Source organism: Astatotilapia calliptera, chromosome 23 (genome assembly GCF_900246225.1).
Source record: "Astatotilapia calliptera chromosome 23, fAstCal1.2, whole genome shotgun sequence".
NCBI classification, from domain to species: domain Eukaryota; kingdom Metazoa; phylum Chordata; class Actinopteri; order Cichliformes; family Cichlidae; genus Astatotilapia; species Astatotilapia calliptera.
Window position 1 is genome coordinate 14,372,571 of NC_039323.1, and position 17,102 is coordinate 14,389,672.

The 17,102-nt window shown below is 40.7% G+C and overlaps 1 protein-coding gene across 3 annotated transcripts in view; it reads right to left on the reverse strand.

The window, feature by feature from the left end:
* The window catches only part of tgfbr3 (transforming growth factor, beta receptor III), a 70,647-nt gene that overhangs the window by 21,003 nt on the left and 32,542 nt on the right, over positions 1–17,102 (reverse strand). For all 3 annotated transcript variants that reach the window (XM_026160147.1, XM_026160146.1, XM_026160145.1), the window contains exons 4-7: positions 11,121–11,258; positions 3,391–3,574; positions 1,265–1,427; positions 686–833 (exon numbers count right to left, since the gene is read on the reverse strand). In XM_026160147.1, coding sequence (XP_026015932.1) covers positions 686–833; positions 1,265–1,427; positions 3,391–3,574; positions 11,121–11,258 — 633 coding nt within the window. The remainder of the gene's footprint in view (positions 1–685; positions 834–1,264; positions 1,428–3,390; positions 3,575–11,120; positions 11,259–17,102) is intronic.

Here is a 17,102-nt window from a genome sequence, read left to right on the forward strand (position 1 = left end):
AAATTCCAGCCTTGCAGCAATTGTGGTGGTTGGACCACGGCCAGTTGTGTATCGACATGATCTACAGTTAAACTATTCTTCTAAAGTGTGCATAGGTGTCATATTCTTATGGTTCCCGAGGGTCCTGAGACTTGAGTGGCAGTAATGAAGATTTAATATCAAAACTATATGCTCAAGCACACCGTTGATATGCACAAACCCATATTTCTCAGTAAGGTGTATACTGATATATTGTAGTAATTAGCCTCTGTTTGTCTTTTGTGTGTGGTGAGGAAGCCCGAAAGCCTGAATAAAGCGCTCCGCGTATTTCACATTATGATTGATGGGAAGCAGCTCTGGCCCAATACTGCAGCACGCCTGGCTCTGAAAATATATGATGCCCTCTTCACTCCAGCCTCTGGCTCTCTCAAAGTGATGACAATTCCTGGAGGTGCCACAATGACATTTCACAGTTCCTCCTAACCTGTTATCCCCACCCTGTCCCCCAGCGTGGACCAGGCGCCAGTTCAACACACATTTTTGCTGTGACAACTTCTTTGGCCAGCAGCGTAAAGTGTTGACATTTCTGTCCGCGACACCTACAGTGATATGTGATCAACTATATAAAATCATCCGTGATGCCTGGAGAGCAAAAAAGATATCATTTGATGGAAAGCCTTTGTCTCTTGTAATGCTGCCAACTTACCACCACATGCACATTGCCCGTCACATTGTGGACTTTGACGACCCAGTTCACAGATTTAGCGCATTTGAGCAGCAAGACAACGTCTCGATGTACCCAGGTACCTTCCTTCAGTGGCCGCAGATCAACTATGACATCCACCTGGAAAGCACTGCAGGAAAAAAGGAGAGAGAAAGAACAAATAATAATAGATGGTCAGGTCTACGTAATGTTACTGTGCCTTTGTCTGGCCAACTAATTAAAAAGCTGGAGGTATTCCCAGAAAAAAGAATGCAGACGTATGCAATACATAACAGATAACACCGCAGCAAGATACAACACATTCCCAGATTTTCTGTCTTTTGGGTGTACAGAATAATCACTCCACTGGGGAGTGAGGACATTATCTGGCAAACTGGAACGTTAGACCAAGTTTTGAAATCTCTTCCTCAAAAGAAAACCACTAAGTGAACATAACCCCCCTCCGCCTTCATGTTAGTTCCCATCCAAAATAAACTCCACAGAGATTATTGAGAGCATCCTGACCTCAAAAATAAACCGTGACAACATGTATTCTTGGCCTCTGCAGCCTTGGCTGCTCACCTGCTGGCGTTTGGGGCTTGGAGCTCAATGATGTGGACTTCTTTGTCTTTGTGGGGCACAGAGAGGACGCAGCCTTTTGATGTCTGTGGCTCCTTGTAGCTGCCCAGGTAGTTCAAAGACAGGAACTTGGAATCAATCTTGCAGGTGTCAGAAGACAGTGGATCTGAAAGTGGAGAAAAGTTTGTGTTACTGTTCAGAGGGGCTGTGAAACTATTTTGATCCTGCAAAGGAGAAATATAGCTTCTGGTACTTCTCTACCACAGAGAGGTCAGAGCCTGATGTCAACAACAGAACAGCAACCCCTGCTCTAGTGACGAATTCAACGTCCTGCTCACGAAACCTTCGGAAGACTGAACATTTGCTTTAACCCAGCTGTTCCCATCTACAGCAGAGTTGCTCTTGTAACCCTGCAGCTACTATTCGCAGCACTAACAAGGCCCTGGGTTGTGCGCCCAACGAGGTTGCCCTGGTTGGCATAATCTGTCTTGCCATCAACAGGGAAATTAGATTTTATGTGGGAAATCTTAGCAAGATGTTTTACCAGAATTCTTTTGCAATAACAGGACAATAATATTCATGCTCAGTCATCAAAACTTCTTGTGTTTTTTCCTTCAATTTCACAACAGTTCAAAAAATTCATTAAGATGAAAAGTTGTGCTCATTCTCAGCACAACGGGAAAACACAGACAGATGCTTCCTTATTTGGCAAACAGAACTTTGGACAGAGTGTAAACTGAAGGCTGGCACCTTCCTCTCCGGAACTCTTGTGGCACTTAAAGAGCTGAGGAGAGACCTTGAGTGTGGGCATGCTAGAAAGCAAAGTGAGGATCTCTCCATCTTCATGAAACACTTCTGAAGATGTGAAGGAGTGGAAATCTACAGCTCTTTACTTGAAGTAAACATCATGGCACTCTGAGGTTTTGCCAAACCACAGCCCCTAATGACACCAGCCAAGAGCGTGAAGGCTGAGCAACCTCTCCGCTCTCCACAGAAACTAACAAAACACAGAGAGAACTTACTTAGTGGAGCCATTAATTTCTTTCTGGACACAAGCTTTGCTCTATATTCATGTAGTAATAGATTCTCATTAAAAACAAGTTATCTCGTCTGAGAGCTGATGAAATGCAGAGTCGGATGTGTTGTCTGTTCACAATGTGAGAGCAGAAAATAAAGAATTGTAATTCTGCATCTTGAACATGTGTGAAAATCAATCATAGCCACCCTGGAGACTCCTTCTGTGCTCTTCACTTGAGAAACCCTCCTCCCTCAACTTATTGAAAAAACCAGAAAGAATTTGTCTAATTCTTTCTAACCTCATCTTTCCCTCCTAACTTTTTTCTTTCCTGGTAAAACTACCACCTATTCCCCCAACTACAGAATATGACACCTTGCACCTTGTTAAAAAATGAAAAGCAGTACTGTGTGTTTGTTTGGCTTCACTATAAAGTCTTCTGGTGTATTAACAGCAAAGTAGCAACTACTTTAGTGTCTGTAAGCCCCAAAATTCAGTAAGTCAAAGTACTAAACTCATCATTTTGGCTTCGTAGTTCAGCTGCCATAACTTTTGTTTTACAGCTACATTTTTCATTTCTTGTCAAACACAAAAACCCTTGCACTGTCGATAACTGCAGAGTTGTTGCTGACAAACGTCTATGTGTGGTTTTTTTTGTTTGCTTGCTCTGATACAAGGATTTTAAGTTTGAAATAAGGATGATAAAAGCGTGACATTTCCAATTTAAATGGGATCATTTTTTTGTCTTGTAGAGAAAGTACTTGCCTATATATGTTTGTTTTTTTTAATGTATTGGCTTTATTCTGAACCCAGTCATTTTTAAAGATGTTACAATGTTACAGAAATACAACCATTTTTGTTCTGGGTTCCAAGAACTCTTGAGGCTGTAAGCAAGCAAAACTTAGGAATACCACAGGCGGCCTGTTAAAAAGTGTGAAAGGGTGACTGTCTTTTGAGGGAAGGAAAATCTTTTTCTAGCGTAGTGCATGTAAACCTCTAGCCTGGGCTAAAACACAAAAGCTAAGTAAAGTTATGAAAGCTAAAGGGGAATGGGGTGGAGGAGTGCCTTGGGGCCCAGAGCTATGTTTGGGAATTTTGGGAATCTGGTGCACACCTTCTCCGACTTTGATGTAGATGTCTTGAGTCATCTTGAGCTCAGAGAAAGAGGTGACTGCCCTGTACTTCTTCTGGGCCCAGTTGAGGAGTTGCTCATTGCCGTGGGGAAAGGTCTCTTGCTGTATGCGGGTGAAGAGGGAGAAGTTTTCCGGCTTAAACCTGACCTGTGAGCCCATAGATACCTGGAGGAGAAGAAAAAAAGCAGGAGTGTAAGGAACAAAGGAACTGTTGGGATAAAACGTTACCTGCTCTATATAACGTGTTTTCTTCAGTTTTTTCAGCTTTCCTCACGTCCAACTCAATTTCAGAGAAAATGTTTTCTGTTAAAAGTGTTTCACTTGTTGAGAATTACATGCACTTCAATGTTGCTCATTCTTATTGCATCACAAAAATATAAACTGTAAAACACAGCAAAGCACTAACTCTTTAAATACGATTGAACTTCTCACTTTTTTGCAAAGCTTGTACAAGTATGCTCAGGATATTTCTACACATGTTCCTCTACACAACCAGGTGTCTGGTTTCCAGTGTAGTGCGTCATCACAAATGTATAGTTGTGTTTTAAAGTGGCCACAAGGGGCTACAGATATCCCACGAGGGACAACACATATCTTTGACACACACAAACCAAGAAGGCAAGCACATTTACATATTAAAAACAGAAAATACAAACTTTTTCAGGAAAAGACCACCTTTGCAACTTACTGGAATTCAGAGCTTCATTTCAAAGACATAAACATTCACATACATATTTACTGAAAGCCTACCAAACATCCAAATGAATCCTAGCGCACGGTCTAGACAGCCCACCTCCTTGTTTTTCTTTCCTCCAAGGTATATTATCTGTATGCATGAGCTGAGACAGTGCTGGCAGGTGCAATTGAAACAATAAATCCATTTGAATCTGAGAAATAATACGTCAGACCACTTCTCTGTGATGAGTTTATGAAGTTGTCCCTAAATTGCAATCATGCTTCAATGATAACAGAGTAATATCCCTTCTGACTGTTTAGGCTTTTCAGACATAACTTTTCAAATCTCCACATGCACAACATCTGTCTGACCTCTGGACGCTCCTCTCAGTGTTCCTGGCATTGTCACCAGAGGCTGTAAATACTGCTGCCTAGGAGACAGACATTGTCGAAGAATTCAGGTTGACTTTATTTTTAGTGTGTTTACTACAGTAAGAAGCAACAGAAAGAAAGATGGCGAAGATGAGAGGGGTGGTGCGCTAAGCTGCCGGGGAGGGGCCGGGGTATCCTTGCCAAGCTCAGCAGAGTTTATCAGTTTAATTGCGGGAATACGACCATAATTAGTCGCAAAGAATTAGAGGGGAAAGCCTGAAAGCCAAATTAGCTCCAGGCCTTCCAGAGTGCTGGAAACCTCAGGAATTTGAAACGGGGAAGTGAGACACCCACTCTGGGCTTTAACAAACTCTCTCTCTCTGCTCGGCCTCTCTCTGCACGCCTGGTAGACCAAAAAGTGCTGGAAACCAAAGTGTAGTTTCTTAAATGGCATTTATAAATATAAATATACTGTACTGCGTACTGTTTACATAAGCTGTCATTCAGTTCTCTGGTGCTAGTTTCGTTGCTGGTGTACTTAAACAGGGTGCTTTAGTTAATCCATTTTGCTTATTCTCGTGTCAGGAAACTCTGGAAAAAGATCTTAAAGATGATTGCATTGTATCCATGTCCTTATAGGGCTGTAGCATGGACTGTATATATTTTGAAACCCAACATCAACAATTTGGCTGCAACCATGTTTGTCTTTTGGAGCCAGAAGTGACCGTATTTGGTCGAGTTGTTGAACTGCTAAGTTATCGGTTAATCCTAGCATGCCTAGTTAGCAAGCTGCTTCTAAAAAGTGTGTAGGTGCAACACAGTGACACATAGGGTTAAATAACCTAAGGCACTAGAATTTCACTCAACAAAACCAAAGCATAAACGTTCTGTGCTACACAGTCTGCCATATTATTTGTTAGATATTTCCATTGAAAATATCCCAAAAGACACAAAAATTGCACAAACTGGTAGGGAGGGCCCCGTTCAGTGACGTAAATTAGTGTAAAGTGGACACTGTAGGAAGTGAGCTTGTGAGGCTTTCGATGTTGGCTTCGTTTTTGGGCTCCAGCGGTTCCCGACTGAGCTGTAGAAAAGAAATACTTGTGAAGTAAAATTGTCTCTACTCTCGGGTGGAGATCTGTTTTAACAAAGTGCTGCCATACTGAGTTCTCTGTAATGGTGTCAGTTATTTTGAAGCTGAGTCACAGTAAATATATTAGACTACCAAGCTGGGGAAGTCAAAATTTGCATGTTTCAACAGAAAGTCTGATGTTTCAGCTTCCAAAATTATTGGATCAGTTCTGGAGGCTACTAATGTACCACTCTTTTTCTGATTAAAGTAACATGAGCAAGAAAATCGAAGTTTAAAGACATGACTGCCCTGAATAGAGAGACATTTCTCAAATTTTGCAGTTGTTAGAAATTAACTTTAGACCTCTGGCACTGACATACATGCTTTCATGTTCATAATGGTACTTTTAGTCAACCATGTTACTGAAAGTGGTTACAGTTGGAGAGATTAAATCGTTTTTTTTTCTTGTCATTTCTGCTGCCCTCTTAAAAAAGAAACAATCTTATTCTCTATTAGATTTTTACCTGGATAAATAAAGGATTCCAGAAAGCTGATTCTGGTCATCTGGTCATTGCATTTTCAGTGTTTTCAATGAAGGATATATTAAAAATCATGTAAGATAAAAGCACATCTGCCAGTCCTGAAGATCCCAAACATTTAACAGTATATTTCCGGCTCTTTCTGCCTGTATGGATCAACATGTTATGGCCATATGTGGAGCAAAAGGGAGACAGCATGCCAAATGTTTGAGATCAATTATCACGAGCTGCGTTCTCACTGAGCAACACCCTTAGTCTGGGAAATTGCAAAAAGCTGTTTGGAAAATAAGAGGTGTTGCAAACACAGGAGGGTGATGGAAAGTGCAGAATGAGTTGATGGATATTATGAGCATGCAATAACTCTCTGATATTAATGTGATAAATGCTTTGGTGGCTGATTTGATCTTCTCTTACTCAATGAGATACTGGGACCTAATCATGCTGCTCTCTGCAGATGTGTTCCTGTGAACTGGCAGGCTCTGTTGTGGAGAAAACAATACCATATGTCTCAGCGCCACTCTGGAGCGTTCCTCTGCCATTACTGTCTCCAAATAAAAACACTAGTGGCTACCCATGGTTTCCATTGGTGATTACAGTGAGGAGGGAGCTCAAACTATGAGCCTACAAATAATGAAAGAAATACTAGAGTGAAAAGGCAAAGTTTGGCAACCAGGCAGTGGACAACATACATGCCAACAGCTTAAACAGTGTTGTTCCATGAAAAGTCATAAAACATTTGCTCCAGATCAAGCCTTTCAAGCGAAGATGCAACACAGCTCAACCTCAAACCCACAAGAAGAAATATATGCATTTGGCCACAAAGTCAGCAAAGCACACTTTGCAGATGTCTCACTTCCAATCATGGTGTCCCTTGGTAAAATAAAATTTGGCCTTTATTCAGTGTTCATATTTCATGTCAGTTTAGAAACGCAATGATTCCCACCTGCAGGTGATTGACAAAAAGCACTGTGGAAGGCATGTTTTACAACAAAAGTCTGGCATTTTAAAAGCCATCGGAGTCCAGTGGCCAACAGTAACAGTGTGCTCAACATCTCTGAAGCTTTTCCAGGCAGCCCATCTGTGTCCATGGAGCCCTGAGCACAGGGACCAGGAAACAAGGACTGGCAGGTCTGATTCAGAGTCCTGTTAGTCGCAGGAAACAGCCTCTCCAGTGGAAAGGCAAGTGAGGGAGGTCTGGCATAGGGTTTCTATTCTGAAGTGTTAAGTCCAAAACCGACTTAACTTGACTCTTTGCTCTCACTAAAGCAACATCTCAACTCCTTTCTAAAGCAGAAAGAGTGGAAAGTTCCTTAATGTGCTGACCTTTTTTTGCATCAGTGGTCATGGTCAGTTGTCGTTTCATGTGCAGTACCAGAAACGAACCTTTTCTACCTCATTAAAGGCGTGGATTTCAAAGAGCCCTGTGATGAACCTTTCCAGGGTTTACTCCACCTTTTGACAAGTGGTTAGGGAAAAAAATGGATGAAGGTAAAAGCATAAAGCAGGTCTGACCAAACATCGATTAGAATTAGTTATGACAGTTATTGGAGATGACGAAGATGAATACCAATTAACAGTTAGGAGAAGACTCAAGCAAGATGTTGAGTTGTATTTCAGTTTTGTGGCATGTTAAGGAGGTGTCACTGTGGAGAGAACCTGAGAAGATCCGGGACTTCTTTGGGCAATGTGCAGCAGTCAGGCTGGTGGATAAGATACCAACACTGCCAGAGGGCTCAGTGCTGCCACTCAAACAGAAATACTTAACACCTAATTCAGCAGGGGCCCCTGTAGTCAGTCAAAGCCATTAGTTCGGCCTACAGTGTTTAAATTCCCTTTATCTCTTTTCAGCTCGCTCAAAAGCTGCTATTATGTGTCGGACAAATATTTTACTAAAGTGCAAACAAGAGAAAGCTGACGCCTCGGTTTGGTTGGGTCTAAAATGCTTCAATTTAATGAATACTGTGAATTAAGTCAAAGATGTAAGAATACATTTTATCATTTAAAAAGAAAATGCAATAAAGGATATTGTTAATTGGAGATTAAGCTGAAGTTATTAAAACCTTGCCAACATGGTTACACTCACAGCATTAGCTCTGCCTCGAAGTTTTCTTTAAAATGATGGTTTTCAGCTGCTGTCTGTTCGCCACCACTGACAAGGGAAGATATTTAGTGTGATGCTGACCTGCTGGTCTTTGCAGAAACACTCATCTCACTGGCCACACATTATCAGAGCTTAAGAAAACACAAGCTGGCCAGATGCTCATCCATCTGTATGAAATGCATCCGTTTCTTTCTGACATGAGAACATTTCCATTTGTACAGGAAATGATAATTAAAAGGGCTGTTTAGCACTCAGGCCTAATATCCTAATGTAGTAAATTTCTCTGAAAACTATGATCCCACTCAAGGACAAACAGATCCCATATTGGTTAGTGAATTTTAGGAACTTCAAACATGTCTGTTAATGCTTTATTTAAAAAAAAATAACAGATTTTCTAAATTTCTCTAAGAATAGAAGAAACCTTTCTAGGATACACGATGAGTAAAAACAAAACCTTGTCAGCTAACTATGTAAACACTTTATTGTACAGGAATCACTCTTGATGCAGAGGTGATGAGACCTAATATGACTCTGTGATGAAAGTCCCTGTCACACAAGCCTATAAGGTTTCATAAGATCTAGCAGAGGCCTATTAATACTCAGTGAATTACTGTTCTAAATGTCAACCAGGCTGGGACACACAGAACATTTTATTGGAGTACGTAGTTCTTAAAATTAGATATGGAGAGGTGACAAATTAAAGGAAAAGAAGTTTGTTTCAAGACATGACTGAGCCTTTACGGGAGAACCTCTCTGTTGAAAGTTGTAACATAATACACAAGTGGCATTGTCTCTAAACCAGTTTTCAGTAGTAAGAACACATATGAAGCAGACTATGCTCTGCTGTGTGCTACATGTGAGACAGGGTACTTGAGGACAAGCTAATTCTCCAGATACTGCCCAATGTTCATGAGTGAAGACAGCTTTAGCTGTTATGTGCCCTTGGCCCTCTGGTTATCTGTAAATCAGACTCTATAATCCATCCCTCATAATTTGTTCACTCTTTATTTAGATGTCTCTGGTCTGGTCTAATGAGCTGGAAGCCAATAAAAGAGAACAGGAAGCTCGTTCCTCCTCTTTCTTCTTCGTCCGTTTAATTCTGATGTTAGGTTAGATTTTGCGACCATTCCAAGGCTCGTCTCAGTGAATTTGATGCTTTCTGTTGATTTTGGCTGGCTAATCACTTTTTTGTTTGGGAGTAATATTTGATTACGGTTAATATTTTGGGTTTTTTGCTTTTGTTGTTGTTGCTGGATATGTTAAGCATCGTGCATTTGCTTGTGTGTTTTACAGTGGGTTATGTTGGACAACTTTTGTATACACCAAGTGGAGTCTATAAAAGCTGAAATGCATTTAGCATTTAGCAACTGGTTCCTAAGGTTATTACCAGTGTTTTTATGATAGCAGTGGAGAGTGTTTAACATGTCAGACTCAAACATTTCACATAGGTTTTCCACCAGTTTGAGAAATGATAAAAGCAAGATTAACATCATTCTCAAACTTTTGGCAAACTATTCATTGACTGGGGGATTATGATTCTGGAAGATACAACATCTATCAGGATACAAGTCTGCACTGGATAAAAGTGATGACCCACTTTATTGACTTGTAGTGACCCTTTCCTGTAACAGGGCCAGTAGACTGAAGCGCTGCCAGCAAAAAGCTCCCAAAGTCACTGGATCCTCTTGCTGTCCTTGTGTTATGCGCCTGTGCGTAACACAAGGCTTTTGCCATTTGTCCATATTCTCCTCCATATCACATTGGCTTTATGGGAAGATGTTTTGAGCTTAAGAAGTAAGCTTGAAAACTCTCAACCACATATGGAAATAATTTGCGTACCTGATGCTGCATTCTTGCACAATGCTTTGGTGTTAACATAGAAATTGAAAAATGAATACTTCTGGGAAGCCAGCAATACAGAAAAGCCTTCAGCTCACATGAATGCAAAGCGAAGTTTTCATAGTTATATAGCACAGTGAAGCCACAGCTACAACAGAGACCACAGCTACAGCGGAGGCTTCTGGGTTTCATTTCGCACTGATTTTCTCATGTGATACACGGGCTTTGAACAAGAGCACTGAAGCAGTGCATTTTTACATTTTTATTAAGTTTCCCAGAGAGGCCCCCTGGTACCTTCACTAAATATGGCTGACTCCCCAGGGGACCTGGCTCCAACTTCACTAAGATACCCTTCACTAAATCTTTGCCTCTTCCACCCGAGTCCTAAGAAAAACTTCAGTCTGCAAAGCAAGAGGAAGAGATCTTGTAACAAATAAAAGTTACATTTGTAGAAAGAAAAACACAGGATTTATCAATATTATATACTTGCTTGCAAACCAACTTGTACGACAATTTCAACAAAATCAGTAGACGAAAGGATAAAGTTGGTGAAGCTTTAGTGCTACAGTTTTTGGTACCACATCTTCACCGCTGAGGGGTTTTTTGTGATACATGGATACACCCAGTGTCATATGAACAGCAGCCAAGCTATCAACAGGACTGTGTAAAGAAGGGTGGGGGACACGACTCGGTGGATGTCGAGCATGAATAAAGCTGACGAAGCAGATTGTGTTAGATAAATACATTTTGGCCCATTTATGAGCGTAAAAACAACCTCTTACAGCTGCATCCTGTATAAGATAATGTGAGTCAAACTTCCGCTAAATACTTCCAAAATTATATTACGACTAAAGAATCCACTGCACCAGATGAAACATTATGCACGGCTCTACACAAGCTATGACTGCACATGCGCGTTGACCAGATGTGCCCCCAAAACATTGGAAACCTCCCTTTGAAGTGCAGAACGGCCTCCTCCGCAAATTTACATCGCTTCAAATATGTTACTCATAGAAAAGGCTACTGAAACAGTAATGCGGTTTAGCCTGTGAGGAAATGAATACACAGTTTTAGGAAGCAGGACTTAAAGGATTTTTTGTGTTCTGGACTCACATAAAAGGTATGTTGGATGCGCAGAGCCAGGTTCTCTGTTTTGACATTCCAGATCAATGGTTGGGGGGAGCTGAGCACGAAGACCAGGGGCTTCTGGTGGTGCAGCATTGACTGGATGGGCTTCAGATGTAAGTCAACCTGGCAAGAGCAAAAAAAAAAGGGAGGGGAAAAGGGGAAAAAGAAAGAGAGAAATTAGCGCCCTGTTACCACAAGTATATTGAGGAAGTGAGAAGAGTAAAAAACACAAATCCTACGAGATCAGTCAGAGTACATAACATGATCTGATTTCACACAGCTGAACTGGGCAAATGTCAAAGCTTTGATATTCTCATGTTCTGTTTTGTATAAGCATTAATATCAGGCAACTGCTACTAGTCTGGTGAAAATCCAGCTCTGTTATGATGTAAATTGTTCTACGTTATCTAGCTTTGTGGTTGTTTATGTACTCACTTTGCTGATAAACTTACAAAGACGGCGTGCTGTGTTCTCCCTAAAAGGCACTTGCTTAGCTCTGATATGTATCCTCAGAGGGCTCTTAACTTTCACACAGTGGAGTCTTTGTTCACGGGGAAAAAAATAGTAAGTGGCGGGTCCCTGTAACCATCTCTACAGCTTGCAACTATGCCTTTTTTTCAGACTCCCATTAAAATAGATTTTCACAGTCTGTTAGTGAAATGGCGAAAACAAACGTGTGTGTTTTGGGACCTTAACTGATGTTTCTCGTTTCTAGTGTTAGCCTTCACTTACGCCAAAGTGAGTCAGGTGGTTCAAAGTGCGAGACTTAACCCAAAATCATCTCAGGCAAGGGTCTGGCTTTCCATCATTTTCTTTAAATTGTACTCAAACTGAAAAACACCAACTTACTAACAAACTGTTAAAATTCTCTATTGTTGTCACTGATGAGAACTGACACTCTCGGGGGGTTCAGAGGTCTGTCTGACACTCATCTTTAAACTTCCTCCTCTCTGTATTCACAGACTAATCAAATCAGCTCCATTCTGTGTGTCAGCAGTAAAAAGCTGTAAATCACTAACTGAACCCACAAGGACTCATATTTTAGGATCTAAACAACACCACAGTAAGTTAATTATTCACAGCTCAGCACAAGATCAGCTTTTGCTTTTGAACTCAAAATATAGCTTTTGTACTTCAATAACAGAACAAATGAGCTGAAAACAGAGTGATGGTGATTAAAAAGCAAGTTGACAGGTTATTATTAGCAGTGCTTGAATTAGTGAAAAACAGGCTGAGCATTAAGTTGCTCAGATGTGGTTATGGAGTGCGTATTATCGAGACAGAGATCTACACGCTATAATTGAAACCGTTAACATTTTCTGCTACACTCATATGTTTTCAGTCACTACAAAACGTATTTGCAAACACTGCAGTACTCATTTAGATGGATTTATTAATGGAAAAAGTAAACAGTTTGTTATAGGTTCTGAACCAGACTAAATACTGAACAGAGTACAATATCCTTTATCCCTTTAATATTGTTTTACATTTGCTCTTGCCAAGTTGATATTTTACGGTCCATGCTTATTCCCGGGGTGTCAAACACTGGAGTTTTGTCAAAACTGCTGGCCTTTATGGCACATCTGCGACACATCTTCCCTTCCAGCTTGTCGTTTCAAAGCTCAGTACTGGTAAAAGCGCCTCCGTGCCACATTTAAGCCTAATTTTTCAACATGCAGCCTCAACCAAGCTGGTTTTAGCACGGTTTTAGCGACCAAGTAGCATTGTGTGCCTTCACCTAACCAGCAAGAAGAAGCAAAGTAAAAAAAAACAAATAAATTTCTGCTATCACATTTTCAGACCTGCTCTATCATAAATAGAGCAGAACATCAATGGTAGGTAAAGTAATTTATCAGCAGTAACTGTTGACTATGCTGTATGCTGTCATAAATTTGGGGTGGTCGAGTAGGTTGTGATATGAAGCATTGAGCAGGTTGTTTTCTTGGCCCACCCCTACAGCATTATCCTCCTCTCTGACTCCCTAAGTGGCCACTGATTCACAAAAAGAACATCACGTTGTATTCAATAATATTCAGACTAAGCTTACAGATTTCAAGCACTAAAGGGATGGTTTCCAAGGAACTTACATACAACTACATTTAAATACAGTCATTGGAGCTTGAAAAACAAGCTACAGCAACTGTGCAATATATGAAAACACTTTTCACTTTTGAATGTCTTAATATATGCAAAACTTCTGTATTATTAAATTAAAAGCTTGATTTGGTAATTTTTTTACAGTGAAACTGGAAGTGTTTGCCGAGGAAACATTACAGGAATCTTGGGAAAGCATAAACAAGAAGCAACCGCACCATTTTATCGGAATACTTTCACACACAAACAAGATAAGACTGTGATCGCACTCGAAGCACATCCTCAAAGCCAACTTCGAGGAAGAGTCCCCCAAGGTGCCAAAAACATACAAAGATTTACAATTCATTTCAACGAGTAAAGATTTGTTTTTCAATGTGCTTCCTCATGTTGGACAAAGCTGCCACTTATACCAAAGGTTGACTTTTGTTTCATTATCATGTAGACTATAATAACTGTGCCAAATGATATCTTCTTTATCGAGAAGTATGCAGTTAATGAACAGGCTTTTTTTTTTTTGGCATTTCTCTTTTTTCTGTTTCCATTTGATCCATTTGTCACTAAAACAAGAATTCATTGTAATCTGATGTATTTTTGAAGCCATGCAGCATTCTAGACTAACATATACCTCAGCACAGAAGGAAAGTCTGACTGTCATTTTCTGAAGTACAACGATGTGTCACTGTGATGATTCATGAAGTCATTTAACAAGAGATACTAGCAGAACAAACAGAGTCAGCATCAAAGTCCAATTATCATTCCTCAACAGATGTAAGCCCTCAAGGAGAGTAATGCAAACCAGAATGTTCAGTTATGTGGTCCATGAAAGTGTTGCAAAAATCGTTAAAACGTCCCTATGAGACAAGGAAATGGAAGAAATTACTAAACACTTATCTATGAGGCAATCTGGATGGTGATCCAAATAAACAGATCAGAGATTCATCGCTCTCTCTGTCTCACTATTTTTCCCCTTTTTTTCATATTTGCTCCCCCCCACACTTAATCCAGACACTGGAAAAAGCGACTGTATTGCTCCTTTGAGGATAACAACAACCAAGATATAATCATACCTGGCTTGGCTCTAAGAGCCTGGCTTCAATAGATGGAAGAAGGAGGTAGAAAGAAAACGAGAGTCGGGGAGAGTTGTAAAAGATGAGGAATTTTAACCCAGACAGAAACTTTTCCAGAAGACGTGAGTCACCTGCAAACGCAGGCATAAACAGAGCTCCAAGAAGAGGAAGTGCCAAGAGGCGCTAAGGGGTCGGAAAGGGTGAAAACTGTGGTGATTATTATCTTTTTTTTTTCCAAGTTTAATGAGAAAACAGCATTAATAAAAATCTAAACCCTTTCTGGGTTGCACAATGTAAGCAATGATGAGGACTCAGCAGCAGCTGGTGTGCATCTCTGCCCACAGAGTTGTGTTCGTGAGGTCTGGTAAGGCTAGTGGGCATAGCAACAGACCTTGTCAAGCAGCCAGGGTGTGGAAAGAAGAGGTGCAAAAGCACCAGGCATCAAAGTACCTCTTGTGGTGTTTGTAAGGATCAGGTTGCGCTGAGTTGTCCTTGATGGAGGCAGCTACCTTCGGAGAACCCTGCAGGGTGTGCTCGGGACAGGAGGCCACGGCACGGCTGATTGATTATCAGGAGCCTGGCACAAGGATTTAGGGGTGCAGGGTCCATTACAGTTAAGGGGGGCATTTGCCAGCAGCCACGGATGGAGGCTTGTCTCGGACTATCACGTTACTGAAATTAAACTCCACACAAGGGACGACAGCTGTAGCAGGATAAGCCGTCACGCAGCATACCATTAGTGGTGGTAGCATGTGTAAACAATGGAAATGTGAGGAAAAAAACAACACAGCATCAACTTTAAGCTCTAAATCAGCTCCAACAACAAACACAGTGCCAACTACAACAAAACCGAAAAAAAACAAAACACAAATCACAGACAAGCTTTTGTTGTATAGCAAAGCCACATGGTTAGATTTAGATCCTACTGATGCCTGTGACACTGAAACGGTAAAGGGTGATTTGTTTGTCCTGCTTTGAGCATGCATTTGCAATTCCAGGACCTTTCAAGCCAACTTAATTACACAATGTTTCAAGAGTGCTTTATAAAGGCTGTGCATCAACATTGTAATGAAATACTTTCACCATCAAATATTTTGCATAGCCGTGTAAACCTGCACCCTGCAGTTAGAGCACACTATCACTGCGGCTCAGTGTCCTTGCAGGAAAAGGGAGTTTCCTTTATTGACAGAGCTAATTAAATGCCTGATGAACCCTAGTGATTCTGAAAAAAACCCAAAACATCCTTTAATTATCTGAAAAGTAAGACTAATCTGGGAACACACTCTCCCACCCAGGAAATAATAATCAGCTTCAGAAAAACAGAAAGAAAGCACAGCATGTATCACATGACATGAACCATCATCACTAAAATCCAAGAGTATATACAAAAAAAACAACAACAACGACATACACAAACTGTGGCTAAACCCCATACCACAACATTTTTATAGTTGAAAACATAGACAACAAACTCCGAGAACTGCCTGGAACCAATCATACTGTGTTATCTGATGTGTGCGTATGTGCGTGTGTCTTGTCAGTCTGGATCTTGGTTCTTTCCGGATCACTGAGGGTGTACAGAGAGAAGGGAAGCTCAGGCAAAGAAGCTCAGAGATAAAGGAGAAGCGGACCAAAACCTGTTGACCGCTCTTATCAGCGCCACCCACATATTTGAGAGAGATGGTGATGCTACCTGGAGCCTTCCTCCTAAATGTGATGATAATCAGTCTGTACTCAGCTAAATGCAAAGCTCCAAAGAGGGGAAAAAAAACCCTGAAAAGACGCTGAAGTGAGACAGGACGCCTGGATAGCAATCTTTTAGTGATATGACACAAAAGCAGGACATGTTGAAGTAAATAACACAGCACTGAAGGTGGGGAGAGGGGAGCACAGGGTCAGGAAGAAAAAAACACTAGATTAGAGATGCAGTGAAATCAAAAGCATATTTAGCTGTATATCGCGTCCTGTGTTTTGTTTGGACTATGTTCCTTTTTGGGCAATTTCCATTTACCAAAAAAAAGAAATGTTAATTGCTTTTGTTAACAGGATCCTCCCAACTGCTAAAAAGCAAAAGCACTTGTAAGGGAATCTGCAACTGATTCCAGTTGAGACTGGTCAATGAATTTTATCATTACTGGCCTACTTTTCTGACAGTTAAAAATAGTAACGTATGACTCGTGCAATGGAGCATTTGTACACCTGAGTCCCGCGTTTTTTCTACTCTGTTTCTACACTTCATTCAGACATAAAAGTTACTATGTACAGTAGCGTTAAACTACAAATCTGTGTACAATCAGTAATAAATAATGGGATCAACAAAGAATGGCATTAACATGCATAGTCTATATAGGCCAACACCACAGTTACCAGTGTGTCTTCTAGAAAAGCGAGCTCGAGCCCTATTATTTGTCAGAGAATGCCAATAAAAATGGTATAAAAGGCACCAACCCCACAAACATGGTTCAGTGACTCGAATTAGCTGAGGTGAAGCCTAGCAGACAGCTCCTGGCCACAGGTACCTATAAGGTCATGTATCTGTAAACCCCGCCCCCAAATTTCAAAATTGCTGTTTGTGGACCCAGCCTTAAGTGGCCATTAGAGAAAATACAGTTTTTGTTGAATGAGGCATCCTGTTTAAAGCACTTTAAATGCTCAAGTGGAGTAGAAAAGCGCTATAGAAGAACCAGTCCATTTCCAAAAATGTTGTTGTACTTTAACGTGATGTATAAGTGCCGCTACTTTTTTAAAAATAAAGGTTATTACTAAGTTCCAAAGTAAGCTTCAATTAAAAAAAAGAAAGACCTAA